The 20028-nt window shown below is 39.1% G+C and overlaps 1 protein-coding gene across 8 annotated transcripts in view; it reads left to right on the top strand.

Annotated features, from left to right (window-relative positions):
• The window catches only part of NSD3 (nuclear receptor binding SET domain protein 3), a 51268-nt gene that overhangs the window by 9287 nt on the left and 21953 nt on the right, over positions 1-20028 (top strand). For all 8 annotated transcript variants that reach the window (XM_076358925.1, XM_076358927.1, XM_076358929.1 and 5 more), the window contains exons 2-11: positions 3552-4279; positions 7935-8003; positions 8460-8619; positions 9066-9220; positions 10048-10551; positions 11367-11493; positions 15478-15578; positions 18016-18061; positions 18659-18789; positions 19356-19484. In XM_076358925.1, coding sequence (XP_076215040.1) covers positions 3596-4279; positions 7935-8003; positions 8460-8619; positions 9066-9220; positions 10048-10551; positions 11367-11493; positions 15478-15578; positions 18016-18061; positions 18659-18789; positions 19356-19484 — 2106 coding nt within the window. In that variant the 5' untranslated portion in view covers positions 3552-3595. The remainder of the gene's footprint in view (positions 1-3551; positions 4280-7934; positions 8004-8459; positions 8620-9065; positions 9221-10047; positions 10552-11366; positions 11494-15477; positions 15579-18015; positions 18062-18658; positions 18790-19355; positions 19485-20028) is intronic.

Below are 20028 nucleotides of genomic sequence, written 5' to 3'. Positions count from 1 at the left end.
AACTTACTGTAGACCCAGACGGACGTGACCGTGACGAGAAGCATGTAGTGTTGTCATGGCTTAGTGCTCTAGCCTTGTGACAGGGAGTTCTTCCTATTAGGAACAGGGCTGAGGCTCATAAACAGTCTTTGTTAAATCACTCAGCAGTCTGTAGATCATCAACTTTCGAATGATGTTTGTAGATGGAATTAGAATGGGTGAATATGAATAGCCTAATACAGCACATTGTAATTGGCCAGATATATGCATGTAACACCCCAGAGAATAAATAAACCTTTGAGTCCTAGTGAGATGCTGCACAAAGTGGTTTGGTTTATATCCCAACTTTTTCAAGTGTGGAAGCTCTTTTAAGGAAAGACTGAAAGTTGCCAGTGTGGTAGAAAAAGGTCTGCTCTTATTTCAAAGAGATGGGATAGGGTAATGCTTTTTAGGGCAGAAACCTTTTGCTTGGGCTGTTGTACAATTTCAGTGCTTCTCAAACTGAAATGTTTGGCTGTGGATTGTATGAACAGCTTTCTAGTGTTGTGTATGCGGCCTCACCTGATGTTGCGGCTCAATTTTAGAGAAGTCTTTAAGGAAGATTTAAGTGAATTCAACATACCAGGCTGGCAACAGATCAGAATTTCTGTAACGTCCGCAGCGACGTGCCATTCAACTGCTGCCAGAGGAATGAACTGGATAACCAAATCATGTAACCCACAGGTCACAGTAGTAGGAGAGAGGGTTTTTTTTTTTCTCCCTGATGCAACAGTTGAAGCACAAGTTCTCAGTCTGTACTTGCTGAGTTGTATGACTAGAAGATGGTTATACAGATGTACAGTCTTCTGAATGTAAATATCCATTGCTGATTTGCAAACGAGGGTTCGTGGAGGCTCGAAATCTGATGGTGTTGGCTGGAGGAGGATTAGTTGTTCTGGTAGTGGCAGTGAGGTTTTTTCCTCTTACACCATGAGATACTTGCTTGTTAGAGGAGCTGTACTGTCCAGTGAAATGAGTGGTCTGCCTCGGTATTTGATATTGTAAGGCCAAAGAACCTGCACCTGGGGAAAAAATGTCTTTTAAACGAATTATCATCCTTTCTCTTCCCTCTCAAGAGAGAAATGAAAAGCGTTAAAATTATTTTACCGCATCAGATTAGCATCTTCCAGCAGGACCCAAAACTTACAGTTTCCACTCTTAGTCAGACTTATAAGCAGGAAAACATAAAGCATAATTATTCAAATGCCGTGTGACATTAGCAAAGTTATATTCTTAACGAAGCACAGAATGTTGTGTAGTTTCTTGTTTTATAGAGTTTTGCTTTCTGCAGGTTGATTTTTGCTTTTTATAGTTCTGGTGTGGCCACACCAAAGTTTGGGTCCCAGCGTGATATACTTTAACAGATCCCTTATTTAACATTCTGGTGCTTAGTTCTACTAAACTAAATGGATGCTCTTACTTTCAGAGTATTTGGGTAAAAGAAAGTGATTTAATTGTTTTTAAAAGAAAACAACAACAGTAAAAAACAGGGAAGTCGAGAGTAATTCTAAAATTTCTTGAACTATTTCTGCTTTGACTCTGTCCATCCAGCAGTGGATGTGCCAGGATGACTGAAGCGCTGTTGCTGCTTCTCAAGATAAGGGGTTTTTTTTAAGTATTCAGAAGAAAAAAAAGATTGAACCTGGTTTTAGTAACAAATAAAAGCAGCCTAGGGTGCAATTTCTTACTAGTGTGAGAAATCTGTTTGCTTTTCAGTTTGGCAGATGTAAAGTAACAATTAATTGGTAAATAGTACAAGCAGTCCCACTTCCTCTTCCTAGAATGGGTGGTGGTTTTGTGTTTTTGACCTTGATACGCAATCCCGCTTGCTCCATGTGCTGTCCCTCGGATACGCTGTCCCCTCAACAGTAACATTTTTGTGTTGGCTTTGTGGCTGATGTGCAGAGAGCTGCTGGAGAGAAGAGATGGTTTTACAGCCACGAGATTTAAAAGTTACTGCAATTAGTGAATTTTGCTGTATAGCATTGTGCTATTGTTTTCCCTAAGTCGCTTAATTACAGTGACAAATGTGCCCCCAGTTGATTGCACGGGGCAGTAAAGATGAATACAAACATCAATATAATCTGAGTATGAAGTCCACAAAACATAGAGCAAAATTCTGGTCAAGTTCTTGCTTGTTACTGTTATAACTTCAATTTCTTTTTGCAGTCTCAGAGGAGGGAAGTGTTCTTAGTGTTTTGAAAAATATTAGATAAGGTATTGAGATGCGTTGCATTTGGGAGGGTGAGAATTTAATGTGGGCAGGGTTATATGTGGATTCTTATTACGAGAAGTATCTGTGGGATGTGTTAATGTCATTTCAAACCCTGACCAAAAGGGCACAGCAACCCTCCTTTATGCCTACACAGAGACAGAATAAATAATACAGAGCTATGTTTACTTTGGAAGGGCTAAACTGACCTTGCTTGGAAGCAAACTTGTATTTCTTACCTGAAGTTTAGGTCACTGTATATTTCTTCTTGTTGAATATCAGGATTATTTAGGTGAATGCAAAAGCCTTCTCTGAGCCAGTAGTTGAGTTTTGGAAATCTAACTTTGATTTAGTCTGATTTTGGTGTGTTAATTTGCAATGGAAAATTGGAAGTGTGTGTGACAGCTTTCTTGGCTGTAATTAATTCTGTGAATAACCTCAGGTTTTGGAGATCTTTTGATGCTGAGGCTATTTTCTTTCCCTCAAAACCACGTAGTGTTTAAGCCCTAAGTGTTCAATATTAAAATAAGGCGGAGGGGCGGGGAGTGAGGAGAATAACCCGCCTCGCTAGCTGCTGAGAGCCAACGGGTGCAAACTCTGCTCTGCTTTTCTGGTGAGAGAAGAGGTTGGGAAACCCCATCTGAGGCTGTCACACCATCTGAACTGGTTTTCCCAGCAGCTGAGGTGGAATGACCTATTCCCTTTAATTGTGCTATTGTTCAGAAAAGCCCATGGCTTAGGTCTCCTGCTGGCCTAAGAGATGCTCATCTGTCTTGAATTTTAGCAAGGAGGCGGGGAGGAAGGGAAGAGGTTTCTCTCTTGTTTGAGTGGTCTTCCTGTGGTTTTTCTGGCTTGTTCAGTTTGCAGTGACTATGGTGTAGAGAGAACTTGGTCTGTTCTGTATGCTTGACGGTCAAAGTCTGCTATCTTACTGCTTTGTGTTAGAATAACACTTTCTAGCGCCAAACTAGGAGGGCTGTAGAGAGTGGTTGGAATTTTAGCACTGTTATTCTGACTTTGTAACACTTGGGCTCCTAGTTTTTAGGCACTCGTAGGTGCTTATAACATTTCTTTAAGTGTCTTGGAAAAGAAGAAAGTGGTCGTGTAAAAAAGCTGTTCCACAGAAATGTGTAAAGAGCCCTTTTTAAAGATTCAGTAATACCAGTCCCCTTTAAATCCATGAGAGGGTGGCTACTGAATGGAGGGGGGGAAACTGGTCTTTAGATCTCCCCCCTCCCCCCCCCCCCCCCAACAATTTAATTTGCTTAATTTTTATGTTTTGATTTACACTGACTTCTTATTTCCCTTCCCCCGCCTTTAGGCCCTATGAGAAAAAGGGAAAGCTAAGGATGCTGGAGCAGAACAATGGATTTCTCTTTCTCTTTCATGCAAGGGATCATGGGAAACACAATTCAGCAACCACCTCAACTCATTGACTCAGCCAACATCCGCCAAGAGGATGCCTTTGATGCCAGCAGTGACATTGCTGAAGATGGTGGACAAACGCCATACGAAACTGCCCTGCAGCAAGGCTTTCAGTACCCTACGCCCACGACAGAGGACCTTCCACCCATCACAAATGGCTACCCACCAACAATCAATATGTACGAACCTCAAGCCAAATACCAGACGTACAGTCAATATCCTAATGGTTCAGCCAATGGTTTTGGTACAGTCAGAAACTTTAGTCCCCCAGAGTATTACCAAATGGAAAACTCTAATGCAAGGCCACACGAAGTTCTGGAAAAACCTTCCCCTCCACAGCCGCCGCCTCCACCACCACCTTCAGTTTCACAAACGGTGATTCCAAAGAAGACTGGCTCACCAGAGATCAAATTAAAAATAACCAAAACTATCCAGAACGGCAGGGAATTGTTTGAGTCCTCTCTGTGTGGGGACCTTTTAAATGAAGTACAAGCGAGTGAGTATGCTAAGGCGAAACATGAAGGGAGAAAAGAGAAAAGGAAAAAAAGTAGCAAGCATGACTCTTCCCGATCGGAAGAGCGCAAGTCACACAAAATTCCAAAATTAGAACCTGAGGAACAAAATGTAAGTGGAATAATGGTTTCAGCCATCTGTATACCTGATATTGTTGATGGAGTATGCGTCTTCAGCAGTGTTTTTCCTTACGTTTTAGTTTGTATACATACTTAAGGTCATGAGGCTTTATTTACTGGTCAGATACTCTATATTAGGTTGCTAGGAACTGTATTTCTAGGACAACACAGTTTTGGTGAAAAGACTGCATATGAAAAATGAATGTTAGAAAAGGTTATATAATATCTTTTAATATTGTTTGGTGTTTTAGCATGTTCAGAGTTTGCTACACTTTGTTGTACAGTGTTGAAGATGGAGCTTTTGGCCAAAAGCATACAAGCATACACATTCCTAAAATTGCCTCTGAAAATAATGCTGGGTTATTCAGTGGAAAGCCGGGTTACTTGGAGTATTCAGCACTGCAGCTTTTAATTAATTTTTGAAAGATATTCTAAATAACATGGTGACGTACAAAACCCAAGAGCTGTGTAGCATATGTAGCAGCCAGTAGAAATTAGTATTCTAAAACAGTAGGCAAATTAGAAGTACCAGTTGACTCTGCAAACTTTGGGAAAATTCAACATTGATGTCTGTTACCGTTTCTGTCAAGTTTTAGAATATGGTTGTACATATACAGGGTGTGTATATATATGTGGTGTTTTAACTTAGATTCCATGAAGTAGAGACACAGATTACTGGTCTTCGGTACTCTCAGCCATACTTTTTTCTTCAGTTTTCTAAGCCACTTCATTACTTCTGTTTCCTTTTCTCTTGCTTATTCTTTCCAACTCTGTGGTACTGGTTTCTGTATTTCCCAGTTTGAGGGGAATGAGTAGCAGAGAGGGGTGGCGAGTGTCAGGAATGAGGAAGTTGCCGTATCGGGTCAGGACAGAAATTGCCCAGCTCGGGCTGGGCTGGGCTGTTACGGTATATAGCTGAGTTTCTTGTAAGTTCCTGTGAAACCCCTTGATACTTACTGCTTTTGGTAGGTGTGGGAGAAGATCCTGTCCTGTAGGGATCAGGACTCTGATCTAGTATAGCAGGTTCATATGCTTGATGTATTATTATTGATGTTGTTATTTTTAATGGAAGACATGCTGATTTCTCACACACACCCCTTACAATATTCTATTTTATTTACAAGTTTTATAACTGTTATATCTCCCTCTGGTAAGTGGACCTCTTCCAGAGGTCAGGTTGGTGATGTATCAAGATTTTGAGCTTCTACTATATTTAATTACCATAGTTGACTCTAATGAAGCTCAGTAAGATCTTAATAAACATTGTAATCCAAACTTGAAATGGACTATCCAATTAAAATACGAGCCATCCGTGACTGCATTTGTACATCATTTTCTTGATCTTGGAAATGGTGTTTCAAGCCACTTTGAAGTGGCTGTAGCAACTGACATGTCCAGCTGGCAACCTGCTACCAGGAGGCAGTTATAATGGGAAGGCAATGCCCTGAATGGCATCTCCCTTGCGCCTGCATTATACCTGCGTATAGAGGTAGGAAAAGGGGTCTGTTCTCATGGTCAGCTCTCTGCTGAATGCCTCTGCTGCTCGTATGTTGTTCGTCCGCCTGTCCTTTGTTTGCTGCTGTAATCATACGTTTATCCACCAGGTTTCACTTAAATCAAATCTCAGTGAGTTTGGTTCTTTGAATTCAGCTAAAGACACAGTCTTTTATCCAGGCTTTCTCCCTCTTCTCCAGACTTCCATCACCCCCACATCAGGCTCTCAGTTTTGCCTTACCATTTTGTCCTCCCTCTTACCAGGGATTCTGATTCTACCCTTGAAGCTTCAGCTGTGCCTGTCCCTCTGTTTGGCTGGTGTTACTTGGTTATCACGAGAACATAATCTTCTGTCTTTCCCAGATTGAACTAAAACCTTGCCTCTCAAATTCTAAGTTCCGAGTCATATGTGTCATCTAGAATTCACCAGAAATCTTGGTCTTGCTTTTGTCCTCCTTGTAGCTTCCATTTCCCTTTCAAAAGGTGCTGTTGCAATAAAATCTCTCATGTTATTTACCCTTGTTTCAGACAGCAGCTCACTCTGACATGAACAGGATTTTGTGCTAGTGGGTTTCATTATGAATTATCCAGTGCAGTCTCAGTTTCGTCCTCCCACCATTTGGCTTTCCACTGCACAATTTCATCTTCATGTACGTTCATCATGTACACTTTCGTCATCTTTAGTATGAATGGTATGAGACTTGTAACTTAGGATCATCTTAATAGGAACAAACAAAACTTCTGGTACAACAGTTGTTTTACACTTTTATACTCAGCATGGCTATTTGAAAGTAAGGTGATCTGCAGTAGTTTCCTCATTCTGGCACTGTAATCTCTGTGGAAACCCACTGACTGTGGGGTGATGTTCATACTTGAAAGGCTGATTTGAAATGAAAATTTTATTAAAACATTGTTGAACTTTAAGCTCTGAATACTTGTTTTAAGAATAAGTTGCTCTGCTCGTTAGTTGTATCCTGCAAGGAGCTGAAAGTTTGTGATCTGTATAATCAGTTTGGCTCTTCTGGCAGAGGTGAAGTTTCCACTAACTCACTGTAGCAAAAGAAAGGCAGGAGTCATTGCCGTGCTTTCTGCTGTACCAGGGAGGAATGATTCCTGCCCAGCAAATATTAATACGGTCAGTCTTAAAATGCTCATTTTCTACAGACAGCTCTAAATGAGATACTGACCTATGCTAGAACTGAACATCATCTAGAACAACAAAGGTTACATGTGTGTTTCCTAGTTTCTCTGAGCTGAAGCATGCAGTATTGACTAACATGGGGTCTTTGTTTTAAATGCACTAGGTGTAATTTGGATTAACAGCATTATTAGTTTCTCACTGCATGTGTCTGACTCCTTTTTGCTGCTCTTTGAGTCATTTGACTAATGACTTCTCAGCTGTAGTAAAAGCAAATGTCTGGTCTCTGTCTCATTAGATAGCTCATGGCCCACCTCTTATCTTCTCACCTGCTGTGTCATCACACTCCCTATCATGGCACTCCACTGATGACGTTAGCTTCTGTTCAGTGGTGATCCCTCTTCTGTCAAAACCTTTTCCTGTCCTACTCTGCCAGAATAGACTGCATGTGTGCCTCAGCCTGGCTTATAAATGCACCGTAGGCTTTATGTTGTTGACTTTTGATCCACCAAAATATATTTGTCAACTATATGCAATTTAACATCGATTTTACAATTTTCATATTGTATATTTAATATGATTTTTGTAATGTAGTTTTTGCAAATAACTGGTATACAGTGAGACTCATCACATTACTATGGATGTCCTTCATATGTTCTTCTCTGTTTCTTTGAAGTTGTATATTAATTTAGTGGAAAGTTATTTGGGTTTATTGTCCCTGAGTGTACGTTCTTCTATCACCTGTTATAGGAGAACATTGTTGTATGTAGGTGTGATGGTAATGTAAATAGTGTAGGGAAAAAAGGTATTTTTTTTATTGTGATGCTACTATGTTTTGAATTGGGCGTAAGGAGTCGTCATATTCATATTTTCTGGGTTCATGGTTGCCCTTCTCTCTGCGAATTATTTTTCCTGCCTGGTTTCATTATTATGCTTTTTTTTGTTTGTTTTACTGTCCCCTTACCTTGTTTGTGTTTGTTTTCCTTTTTTCTCTTCATTGTTACCCGTTTCCTAGAGACCAAATGAGAGGCTTAGCACGCTATCAGAAAGACCAAGAGAAGATACAGTGTTGGAGGAAACCCCGGTTAGTACATATACTAATTAACACTTTTTGAACTACTAGTGTGTTACTATTTTTGGACTAATTATTACATGGGTGCTTTAATTTGTCAGATAAATCAGTTGCCATTTCTTTGAAACTCTTATTAATCATTACTGCATCAAAACATCTCTCGTACTGTATTTATTGCTTTATTTTATCCCAAAAGTAATGTTCTTAATCAACTTATGAAGCGGAAACTTTTTTGGGGTGGTGGTGGAGGTTGCTGTTGTGTGTCTTGGTTTGTCAGTGACTATCTTCTGTAAATCCTAGCTGTATGTAACTCCTTTCTGTCATGTTTCTAAGAAATGTTTATCTCGTGTTAGATTATCAAACGTCAGGGATACTGAGTGAAAAATAACAAGTCCCTGTGGATAGCATGTGCAGCTCTAAGTGCGCTAAATTGTCTTCTGTGGCTTTAAGCTTACATTTTCTTTGTAGGTCCAGCAGTTCTTGCCTTCTCTTCCAACACAAGTCACCCGTGACATCAAGTTTCAGGTTGGCGATCTGGTTTGGTCCAAGGTGGGAACATACCCGTGGTGGCCTTGCATGGTTTCATGTGATCCACAGCTTGATGTTCATACCAAAATTAATACAAGAGGTAAGGGAGGAAGATCTTTGCTAGAATATATCAAGTGTCTGTAGTTGTTCCTTTATTAAAAATATCTTATCTTTGAACTCCCTTTGCAGGATGAATTCTGCTTGTGTATATGCTAAACAGGACTATTCCTGAAATGTATCAAACTAGTACTTACAAAATTACGTCTACAGATGAGCCTGTGCAAACTAGGCTTGTGCACAGATGCTCCCACTTTTCTCAAGTCAATGTATGTATGAGAAGACACTGATAAGTGTGAGAGTGTTCAGTACGGGCAAGGTATACTTATCTTCCCATCTTAAACTGTTCTAAATCTAGGCCCATCTTGCTTCTAAACTTTAGCTAGGTACTTCCACCTGCAGGAGTCGAGTGATGTGGAGGAGGAAAGCGTAAGCTAAACGAGCAAAGTGATGTTGATAAAACTACTGACTAGAATTTTTCATTTTCAGGTGCCCGTGAATACCATGTTCAGTTTTTTAGCAACCAGCCAGAGAGGGCGTGGGTGCACGAGAAGCGGGTTCGAGAGTACAAAGGACACAAACAATATGAGCAATTATTGGCCGAGGCTGCTAAGCAAGCCAGCAACCACTCTGAGAAACAGAAGGTATGATGAGCACTAATTGTGTAGAGGGTTATCTACAGTGCCTGTGTAAGTGAAACTCTCGTGAGGCAGTTCTGAAACACTGTAGTACTTCACCCTGTAAAGGGTTGTCTGCATTTCACTGGCAGAAGTGTTTTTCGCAAAGACATGAAAATGTCTCCATACTCTTACGACTTTCATGTGAAAAGGCTGATAGCTGAACCTACTTTGTCGGTTCCTCATGATGGTAGTCATCTTGGGCATTGGATATAATTTTACATCTGTATTAGAATATTAGATAAAACCGTGCCTGTCTGTTCACTATTAACCTGTTCTTTGGAAAATACAGTTTTTAAAGGACACTCTTCCAGCCCCTGATACTAGTGGATATGTTCTTTCCCATTGCTTTATTGGAAAGGAAGTGTTAGCTACAGGAATTACTTACTGTGTAGATGGACTACTTCAGTCAATATATATGCTAATCAAAATATTGATGTGGAAGGAAAAGAGTGTTTATAGAAAAAATAAGGAGGATTTAAAAAGTAGATAAATTAGGATTAATTCTGTGTCTCATAACAGAATTACAGGCTTGAATACTGCCTGTTCTTGTCTTCAGTGAAGTTGTAACTCAGGGTAGACACTTTTAATTGTGATGGTCATATGATCCAGCTCGAGTGTCTGCTTCTACTCTGAGCAGGGGATTTGCTGTCCACCTTTCAAAAATACCTTGTAAATGGAGAGCAAACTTAAATCTGCTGCCTGAGAGATTTAACGAACCTCAGGATTGCATTTTAAGTGCTATACATGGCAAAATCTTCAGTGTAATTAGCTGCTTGTCTTTGTTCCTTAAGATTCGCAAACCAAGGCCACAAAGAGAGCGTGCTCAGTGGGATATTGGTATTGCCCATGCTGAGAAAGCATTGAAAATGACACGGGAAGAAAGGATAGAACAATACACCTTCATTTATATAGACAAAGAGCCAGAGGAGGTTTTGTCAAAAGCCAAAAAGACTGCTGCTTCTAAATCAGAGACCAAGAAGAACCGACGACCGAAGCCAGCATTGAACACCCAGCCAGAACATGCCAACGTGGTAGCAGCATCGCCTTCAAATGCTGAGGTGCGAAGACAAAGCCAGCGGAGGCAGTCAAGTGTGGAAGAAGAGGAGCCACCTCCTGTGAAAATCGCATGGAAAACAGCTGCAGCTAGAAAATCCTTACCAGCTTCAATAACCATGCACAACTTGGATCTTCAAAAATGTAACATGTCTCCAGTTGTTAAAATTGAACAGGTTTTTGCCCTTCAGAATGCTGCTGGGGATGGAAAACTCATCGATCAGTTTGTTTATTCCACTAAGGTATGTATTTTGTGTAGTGACTCCTCTTTTGTTACTAAATTATTCCAAGTCTGTCTTACTGTGGAGCTTAAACTTGTGTCCACCAAGCTTTCACAATACATGTTCCTTTCATTGGAGAGATTAAATCTAACAAAAGACAGGTGTGACAACAGAATTTTTAGTGCACTGAACTCTTAATTTCAGTGCATCCAAAAGTCTCTGGCAGTAACCATTTTGACTGGTGGCAGAGGAGCTCCCTACAGATGGTCACATTTTTGCTCATAACACATTCAAAATATTAAAGCTGTTTAATTCCAGCTTCCTAGTTGAAATAATCCATAAATTCTCTGTAAATCTTAAAATCAGTGGATTTGTGGGAAACAGGTAAGATGACAAAACTATTAAAAATGTATTAAAAAGTAATAACTACCTTTTGTATAACAGACTTTTAAAATGAGTTCTGCCTCCTAGCTTCCTTCAGGTGCACAGCAGCTTCTCACAGTCAGTGTAAGGAAAAGGTTTAGGACTATTTCTCTGCCTCCTTCTTCTGCCTCTCTACCTGGAGGGTATTTATTTCATCCTAAGCATTAGAGAGAAGGTAATGTTTAGAAAAGTCACTGGAATATTTTTTTTTTCCTTGTGTGTAAGGGGAGATTGAGAGGGATGGAAAGTTCTGCAAGGAAGCAGCTCAGTAGTAGATACCATCATGTGTATGTGTTGCATTGAAGAGCGTTGAATGTTTCTGTTGTGAGACTTAGGAGTAGATCAGTGTGCCCGTTAGCAACAACACACGCGTAAATAGGTTAAGAGAACCTTTTCTTCTTTTTCTTTTTAAGGGAGTTGGTAACAAAACAGAAATAAGCGTCAAAGGACAAGAGAAACTTAATTCTTCATCAAATCAGAGAAATGAAAAAGGAGCGGTGCAAAATGTGTCCTCTCCTGAAACAACTTGTGGGTCAACAGGTAGGCAAAATTGCAGAATCCTTGTCTGAATTTTAGCAATCTAGAATTTAAATTCAAATATCAAACCCAACATTTTCTCATTAGTTAAAAATGATTATTAACATCTTTCTGTTTACATAATAGTTGTAACAAGCATGGCTAATATAACACATGATGAGCCCAGATGCTTGAGAAACACAGGATGTCTTTGTGATGGGATTAGCTGGTTTGGCTTCTGAACTTTTAGCATCTGCAAGTTGCAGTATCTAAGTCAACATATTAGAAGGATGGATGCCTTGTGGAGAGCAGATGGCAAGTTGTTTTAGAAGACAACGTAGTGGAGGTGTGTTAGCGGAGTATTGTAATGGCTTTTGGCACCAAATGTAAAATACAACAGCTGGGATCAAAGGAAGAGAATCTGGAAGTGGCATAGTTCAGTAAGGAATGGCTCTGAATCGGGTGCTTTCCTAGACTTTGTTGTTGAGTTCCTGCATGACCTTTGTAAAGGATAGTGATTTTTTTTTTTTTTAAACTGCTTCAACTAGCTCCATCAGCAAAATGAGGTAATGCTTGCCTTCTGAAGGCATTTTAGGGGCCCCATCATAAAGCACTAAGTTTTGAAGTATTATGTCTGAGGGAGAAGAACCACTGAAGCAAATAATGGAGCTTGAGACTGAAAAGGGAAAGCCTGGAACAAGTTATTTGAAGTTTAATTTGTAGTACAGTAGTAGAGCAGAATGAGAAAGGTAAACTGGATGAGTGCTTCCTAGACTTGGAACAGAACAACAACATTTTTTTCATGTTTTGATTTTTGAGAAATAGCTAATAGGAAGTCTTCCAAAGGGATTGAGCTTTTCCCCACCAGCAGAAATTTGTTTGTGGTATGTCCTCTCATCATCCTGAAGAGGAGACAGATACCCTTTGGTGAAAAGATGGAGGTTCCTGAAAAGAGACAGTTTTGAGTCATCCTAAACCAAGAGCTTTTCAAGTTCCTCCAGTCCCTATAGTGACTTCTGTTTTTCAACCACAGATTTTCTACAGGCCATGTAAAATCCATTAACTTCTGCATGTTTGTTGCTGTGCTTGTAATCATATCCTTGGTATAGCCTCAAACATACTTAGTTTTACATTTGGTATGTAAAAGTAAATTTTAGATTACAGCAGAGCACCTTGATTTTCTCTCACAGTACGATGTACAAATGCTCATGGTATGGAAGCAAAAAAAGATGGAAGACTTATTACAGTACACATGCTAAAAACTCCTCTTTTCTTCTTGAGAAAAATATCTCATAATGTTGCCACGTGTCACTTCTGCTGTAACTATCCGTCTGTTTGGTTATTTCTCCCTTTCCAAACGTAAAATAAATGAGATTCCAGGTCAAAAATCTCAGTGGTCAACATCCATGGGATCACTGTCCTCTGCAAACACGCTTTAGTTCCTGTACTTGCATAGTTTTTAGGTAGGCTTATTTTTATATACATTGTTTTATGGACTGTATTTGGGGACTTTACAATACAGGCTGAGTACTCCGGATATTCTGGTGCGAGTGGGGTGTTCTCTGGTGTTGTCGACAGTGGTTCTTCTTTCCGGTTTTAGTTGCTGTAGCTACTTCAGTTTTTTCAATCAGTTGCGACTTTAATTGCCTTGCAGCAGGAGAGGTGATCACTGTTTTGTTTCTCTCACCTGGGAACTAAAGGCTTCACCTTCACAATGGCTCTTCAGACGTAGGGGGGTGAGAATTCTGAGCCTCTCTCTTTTCATTTTCTTAGGTTTTTTGGATACGTAAAACTCCACCTGATAACACCCTATAGAGTGCATGAGCTTTACTTCAGTATACACTCCAAACAGTCACTTTCAAAGCCATTTCCAAAGTCCAGACAGTTATTGGTCCCCTCTCATGGAACATAACTGCGAAGTCCTTTTTTCAAATTTAAGGTCACCGGAACTTCAGAATACCTTTACGGTAAAGTATTTTACAGAATGGCTCTGGGAGTCCTTATTAATAACCTGCAGTTAGATATACAGAATTCCATAATGCTGGGAAAATAATTCTGTAACTTGAAATCTGATAATAAGAGAACAACTATGAGAATTCATAGTGCCTCTGGTCTCCACATACAGCTGAAACAGGATTAACCTGACCTGACCTGGCCAGTAGTGAGGTAGATTGCTGGTCTGAAATCTGTCCTGAAACTCTGGATCAAAATACGCACGAAGACGGGATAGGAGCATTGTGGAGGTGATGCACTGGATCCTTGGAGAGCGGGAAGAGGAAAAAGTGCCCGTTGCATTGATCAGTATTGCTTTCAGCCAATATTAGATGCACTGATTCTGTAGTTTCTCCTCTGATACAGGGCTCGCATCTTATTTGCCTTACTACAGTGGGGCAGCGCAGGGAGAAAATATGTTGTTGATTAAATGAACTGTTTGGTCACACTTGCTCAAATTTACTTTAAGCTGCTTCAGAGAATTTTGGCTGAACACAAAGGTGACAAAAGATGGCCCCTAGCTTTAGTGTTGACATCCATCATAGTTGTGTGTGTCTCTCAAAGGATGTGGCTCATTGGAACCAAAAGTTGCACGTGTGCTAACATGAAGGATGTTGAGCTGAGTTATTAATTTCTGAATTATTAATAACTCACTGCTATTATTAATTAGCTAATATGCTGTAAAACTTTTTTCCCTCGAAGAAAAACAATTATTTTTTTTTCCCCCCTCAGAAGTACAGTTATTGTAAAATGACAACTTTTTCAAGTGGAAAGTTTAGTTACTGAGATATTCCTGAGCCATGCAACCTTGATAAAAATGCTCATCCAATTAATCAAGATGAATCTTCTTTTTTTTTTTTTTTTTCCCTGGAGTCCTTTTGAAAAGCTTTCTTTCAGTGTCTCATGAAAGCCTGCATATCTCTCTAGATATTTTATCTCCTAACAAGAAGACGCAGGTTTACAACTTCTAACAGTATATCTGTCTGGCACAGTAAGCTAATTCTTGGTCCCAAGAGTTTGTATTTTTGCTTGGAAGAATATGAAGTATTTTACATTCATGTCGTCTTTTGGTGAAACACCCAAATCTGAGAAACAAGAATAATGCTTCACAACAGATAATTGTAAATCTTCAAATTTCAGTTTTCTGTCAGCACAGCTCTAAGTGTGTACTTTGTTCCAAAAGTTGCACATGGTGTTAAGTGTCGTGTACATGTTTCTCAATATGCCCTTTTTGGAGGTACTGCAGCATAGAAAGGTCTTCTGATTTTGCCAACCTTAGTTGTCAAAAACCCAGCAGCTCCTACTTCATCTCTTGAAATATCATAACCTTCATTAATCTGGGTTTGTTTTCCATGGTAATATTTTCAAAAACTTGTTTTTCACTTTCATTAATTATAATAACACATGATGATCACTGCTTCTGTTTGTGCTGAGTTTTCCTTCACCTCTCGAAATCTTTAGTTGAGTGTTCAGATTTCGTATTGGTGGCACGTGTTACAGCGTGGTTCTGGCTCTAAGTTTTTGTGTTAGCCAGTTCTGAGAGAAGGCTATCCCCCCACAGAGCAGTGGCACAGAACTGGTGTTTTGAGTGAAATCTTGGAAGCTGTGTTTTGCGTCTTAAATTTCTAGCTTATTTTAGTTCAAGAAGTTGATTGTGAATACCTTCCCAGAAACACCAAAGATGGACTGTTTGCTTAAAAATTAACCAAAGTGAAGACTGTGCTTGAGAGGTGTGTTATGAAAATCTGTTTGCCCTACACTGGATTCCAGCTTTTTTTTCACTCTGTTACTAGTGTCTTTTTCTGAAGCTGATCTGTCTGTCTATGGAATCAGAACGTGTTGTCTGCAACCACAGCACTGGTTGGCAAATAGCTTGGAACTGAATTTAAAAATAAAACATTCAAAAGAGGAAAAAGTCTTGGTTTCGTTACTTTATCTGTTGATTTGGTGTTGAACATCTTGCTGTACCTCTGAAATACAAGGAATCATATAATGGAAACCTTTTTCCTTCTTCAGGTTCTGTAGAAAAGAAGCAACAGAGAAGATCGATTCGAACCCGCTCAGAGTCTGAGAAATCCACTGAAGTTGTGCCAAAGAAGAAGATCAAAAAGGAGCAGGTTGGCTTCCTCCATGTAGAGAGTTAAAATATATTGTATTCATAAATGTTGTGGCTTATATTGGTGCCTTTTTATTTTTCTCCATTTTTCCCCATCGGGTTTCGTTTTGGACTATCCTTCATGAAATCCCCTTGTCAATACCATTGCTGTGACTCTGCTACTGGCATCTTCACAGTATCAGTCAGGCTATGGAAAATGGGAACTCAATGATGCAAGACTCCTAATGAACCTGCCATGTTTACTTTGAGATTTCTGTTATGAGCAAATGATCTTGTTTCAGTAACTTCTATTTGATGGAATTGCCACCAGGTTCCTTCCTTTTGCTCTTGATTTAGCTGCTGGTTTGTATTGAGGTTTTGTTTTTCAAATGAAGTTAGACTGATTAATCTGACCACTTTTGAAAATGGACTTTAAGAATGATTTAACTTAAAGATGAATAGTCAGACTTTTATGTTGGCAGACATCAGCAAAACAGATCTTCTGGGATATACGTTTTTTTTTTTCCTTAAGTAGATCTAACATGTACAGGGCATTCCTTTAATCTGGATGTCAGACAGACAAATGTTGTTGCTTTAAAAAAATTATAAAAAATTCTGTGTGGAAATGAGTAGGAAAGTTCAGTGGATGGACATTAATATTAAAAACTGAATACACTTTTTTAACAAGTTTGTCAAAGTTGTTGGTTCTTTTCCTTACATGGTTGATTTTCCCTCTTCAAGGGCCTCTCCACTTGAAACCTGAGAATTTTATATAAAATGTTTCATAGTATAGCTTTTACCAGTGAGAATTTTTTAAAAGGGACAGTCAGGCTAAAGATTTATATGGGAAGGGGAAAAATTGTTTTTATCTCTTTTATTTTAATTTATTCTTTACCCTTTACGCTTTGTTTTTGCACTTCATTCACTTCAGAGATTGAAAGTGGACCCAGTTGCTTTTTTTTCATATTTTTCTTTTGATGCCATAGCATTTACACCTGTGTTCAGCAGAAGAATGCTCTAACTCTAGAAAGTTTCTTGCTGAAACTTTAAAGCAACTTAAATGTTGGGCGTAAGATACCTGACGTAGTCCCTTAAGCCTCTTGTCATGAGGTGTTGCAGCCTCCCTGTTTTCAAATGAGTTCTTTTATGTTTGTAAATGTTTCTTAATTTAACAAAGGTATAAGAACCAACAATATGAACTTCATGGATCCCAGTTAGCTTTGCTTGCTTATATTATCTAGCTAACTAAGACTATGAACATTAAAGTGCTTTTCTCAGGAAAAGTATATGACTAAAAATTAAACACAGATGCACTGTAATGCGCATAACCTTGAATGTATTAAGTTATATTAAAAAAAAAAAAAAACTTACTAACTTCTTACAATTATGCAACAATATTTGTTACCCAAAGTCAAGTTTTCTTGCAACTGATTCCCAAATTAGTCTGCAACAACTTGGTATAAAATTATAACTGGAACGAGTACAATTAATGGGAAAAACAAAATGTTAATGCTACTGTTACAGTGAATAGTGGAGAAATAAAAGTGATTGTTTAGATTTTATATTTGTATTACGAAATGTATCCTATACAAATCCTTCTATTGTATGTTTTTACCTATTGTACAACAAAATAAAATATTTTTTAAAAAAATTATAGAATAATCCTTAAATATTTACTAAATGTGTTTCTACATGCATATGTAACCACATTGTAAAGAAATAACTTGTAATTCTTAACCTTAAAAACAGGATTTTAGGCAACAACTTTCTTCTATAATTATTATACAGTCACCAAATTCTCACGTGTTACATGTACATTGGCAGAACAGTTTCTAAACTTATCCTTCTGATATAGGATCGAGAACTTGAACCGCTTTTGCAAGATTGTAAACTTGTCTGCTTAACTGTATACTGACATTGAGTTTCCAGCTGTATAGAGCCCTGCAATGCTGTGTGCCAAGTCCGTCTCGCCATCCCTGGGCGCCTTGCAGCACTCTATACAGAGAGAAAGTCTGTTCCCAGGAGCTCAAGAGTGCATGCTTGGTGGAAGTGCCTTAAATGGCAATGCATTAAGTGTCTCACTAACCCGAGCGTCATACCTGTTAAGGGGAGCTTGTGCTTACACAGGTGTGGGGTTTTACAAAAGCATCAGGGTTGGCTGCCAAAACGAACCCCGCTCCTGCCTGCTGGACACGGATAAAGCTTTCCTGTCATCTTCATGCCCAAAGGGAGTGATTGGAAAGGACCTTGCTAGTGCACGTATGGCTGCCTTGTCTCCTGGTACTCAGCGTAGGCAGCTAGGATTAAACCCAACAGGACAAGAAGGCTCACACTAAGAAGGGGATGACAGACTACATCTGAGTTCAGAGATGCTAATCGCTTAAACTTAAATGTTTTCTTTTTAATACTAGGGAGAAAAATTCCTCTGGTTTTAACTATGGATTTTCCTATTCAAACAGGTTGAAATGGTTCCACTGACAGCAGTGAAGACAGGATTGCAGAAAGGTGAGTTACATACGAAAATAAACTTTATTAATAATAAAGTTCCTGGCTCATCACGCTTCAGCGATGGCTTTCGTTCTGCGTAAACTGCAGAGGTCTTAACGCTTTCTGGTGATGAACATGATAGATGCTGATCTTAATTTCTGTTGTTGAGGGTTTTCTGGGGTTGTGGTGGTGGTGGTGGTGTTTGTGCACTGCTAGTTGGAAAGATAGCATTTGTTAAGGTGCTGTAAGCACATATTATACGTCCTCCTTCTGGACATTTCTTAATTTAAAAAAAAAAAAAGTCTTTGCTCAGCCATATTTTAAAGATGAATGATGAAGAGGTAATCTCCTAAGGGTTTATCCTCTGTTGTAGACAATTTAGTAGCTTCCTCCACTATGTCAGCATGTTCAGAAGTTTGTCAAAAGGTCTTCCTAAGGTCGTTTTCAGTTAATTAGCTTTTTGGGAAGAATTAAACTACTATCAAAGTTGCAAACTGAAAATTAAGGCTAGCAAATAAAGTGCAGTTTCAGGCTGTCTCTCATCTTTCCTTTATTAATTTTAAGCAAAAAAGTTGAGAACATCTATTAAAACTAATTTTAGTATGTTGTGTTAAGGTGCCAGCGAGATTTCAGATTCTTGTAAACCTTTAAAGAAAAGGAGTCGTGCCTCAACTGACGTAGAACTGACTAGCTCAGCTTACAGAGATACATCTGACTCTGATTCAAGAGGACTCAATGATTTACAGGTAAAGGCATATTGTTTCTCACAGGGACTTGTTCGTTTAATCTGTCAGTATAATAGGCTTTTCAGTATTGCTAAATACGCGAACGCTGTATTTTCTACAAATTTCATGTCTTTTATTGTTTAAAAAATAAAGCCTCATCTTTTTCTTTCTAATCCCCTCCATTGTATTGATATTAAAAAAAATACAATCTTTCTTTACAAATTTTCCTACTTCTTTGTCTGGCAAAACATTGGTTTAGATCACTGACTCGGTTTGCTTTTTGGAAGGTTGTTAGATTCTCTGGGAATTGGGAGATGCTGCTGTATTTTGGTGTAAAATTGAGAGGTGCCTGGAAAAAGTAAAATAGATACCTTGATGGTTTTTCGCTTGTACAGGTAAAAGATATGTCAAGAAGGCAGCACTCCTTGTATCATTGTAATGAAGTTCAGCAACTTTCAAGGACCTTTGTATCTCTTGACATATCGAACGATCTTTTAATCGGTGGTGACTTAACTATTTTTTTTCCAGAACGTGGCTGTCCTTTGAAAGTGTCTTGTTTGAGTGCCTTGGATTTTTCCTCTTTGTAGGGTAGTTTTGGAAAACGTTCAGACAGCCCATCAGCTACTGCCGATGCTGATGCTTCTGATGTGCAGTCGGTAGACTCTAGCTTATCCAGGAGAGGAACTGGAACAAATAAAAAAGACACTGTTTGTCAGGTAAATGATGGTACTGTAAAGAAATGAATACTAAAGATGTATTATCCATTTCTGTTAGTTTGCGCTGACAGACTCTTCAAATTGCACTACTTTGTTTTAACCATGTCTCATAATTCAACATCTCAGATAAAATATCAAGGCTTTTAGGAGTTTTTATGCTCTGGAAATGATTCATAAGCCCTCCTGCATGCTAGGAAGCTCAAAAGCTAGAAAGTGGCGTCTAATCCCTACCTGCTAGCATAAGTAGAAAAAGTAGATGCCATTTTCTGCTCTGTTCGAAGATTTCAGATGGTCTTTCAGGATAGGGCAGAGTGAGAATTTTCCAGTATTTTGGAGAGAAAATCCTGGAATCTTCTGGCTGGTTTCCTGGTCGATAGTAAGGGAACAAGCTGCTCTCGCTCTTCAGGTGCGTGGGAAAATGAGGAGTCCAGATGGATCCTGTAGTGCCTCTCCTATCTCTGTCCAGGCTTGCGCTGTTACGAGAGCAAGATGCAGAAAGTGCTGGGATTGTCTTCAGCCCAGAGACTTATCAGGTCTGCAGTGG

Source organism: Aptenodytes patagonicus, chromosome 24, assembly GCF_965638725.1.
Source record: "Aptenodytes patagonicus chromosome 24, bAptPat1.pri.cur, whole genome shotgun sequence".
NCBI lineage: Eukaryota > Metazoa > Chordata > Aves > Sphenisciformes > Spheniscidae > Aptenodytes > Aptenodytes patagonicus.
Note: the sequence above shows the minus strand (reverse complement) of the source record. Positions and strands in the feature narration are given on the sequence as shown.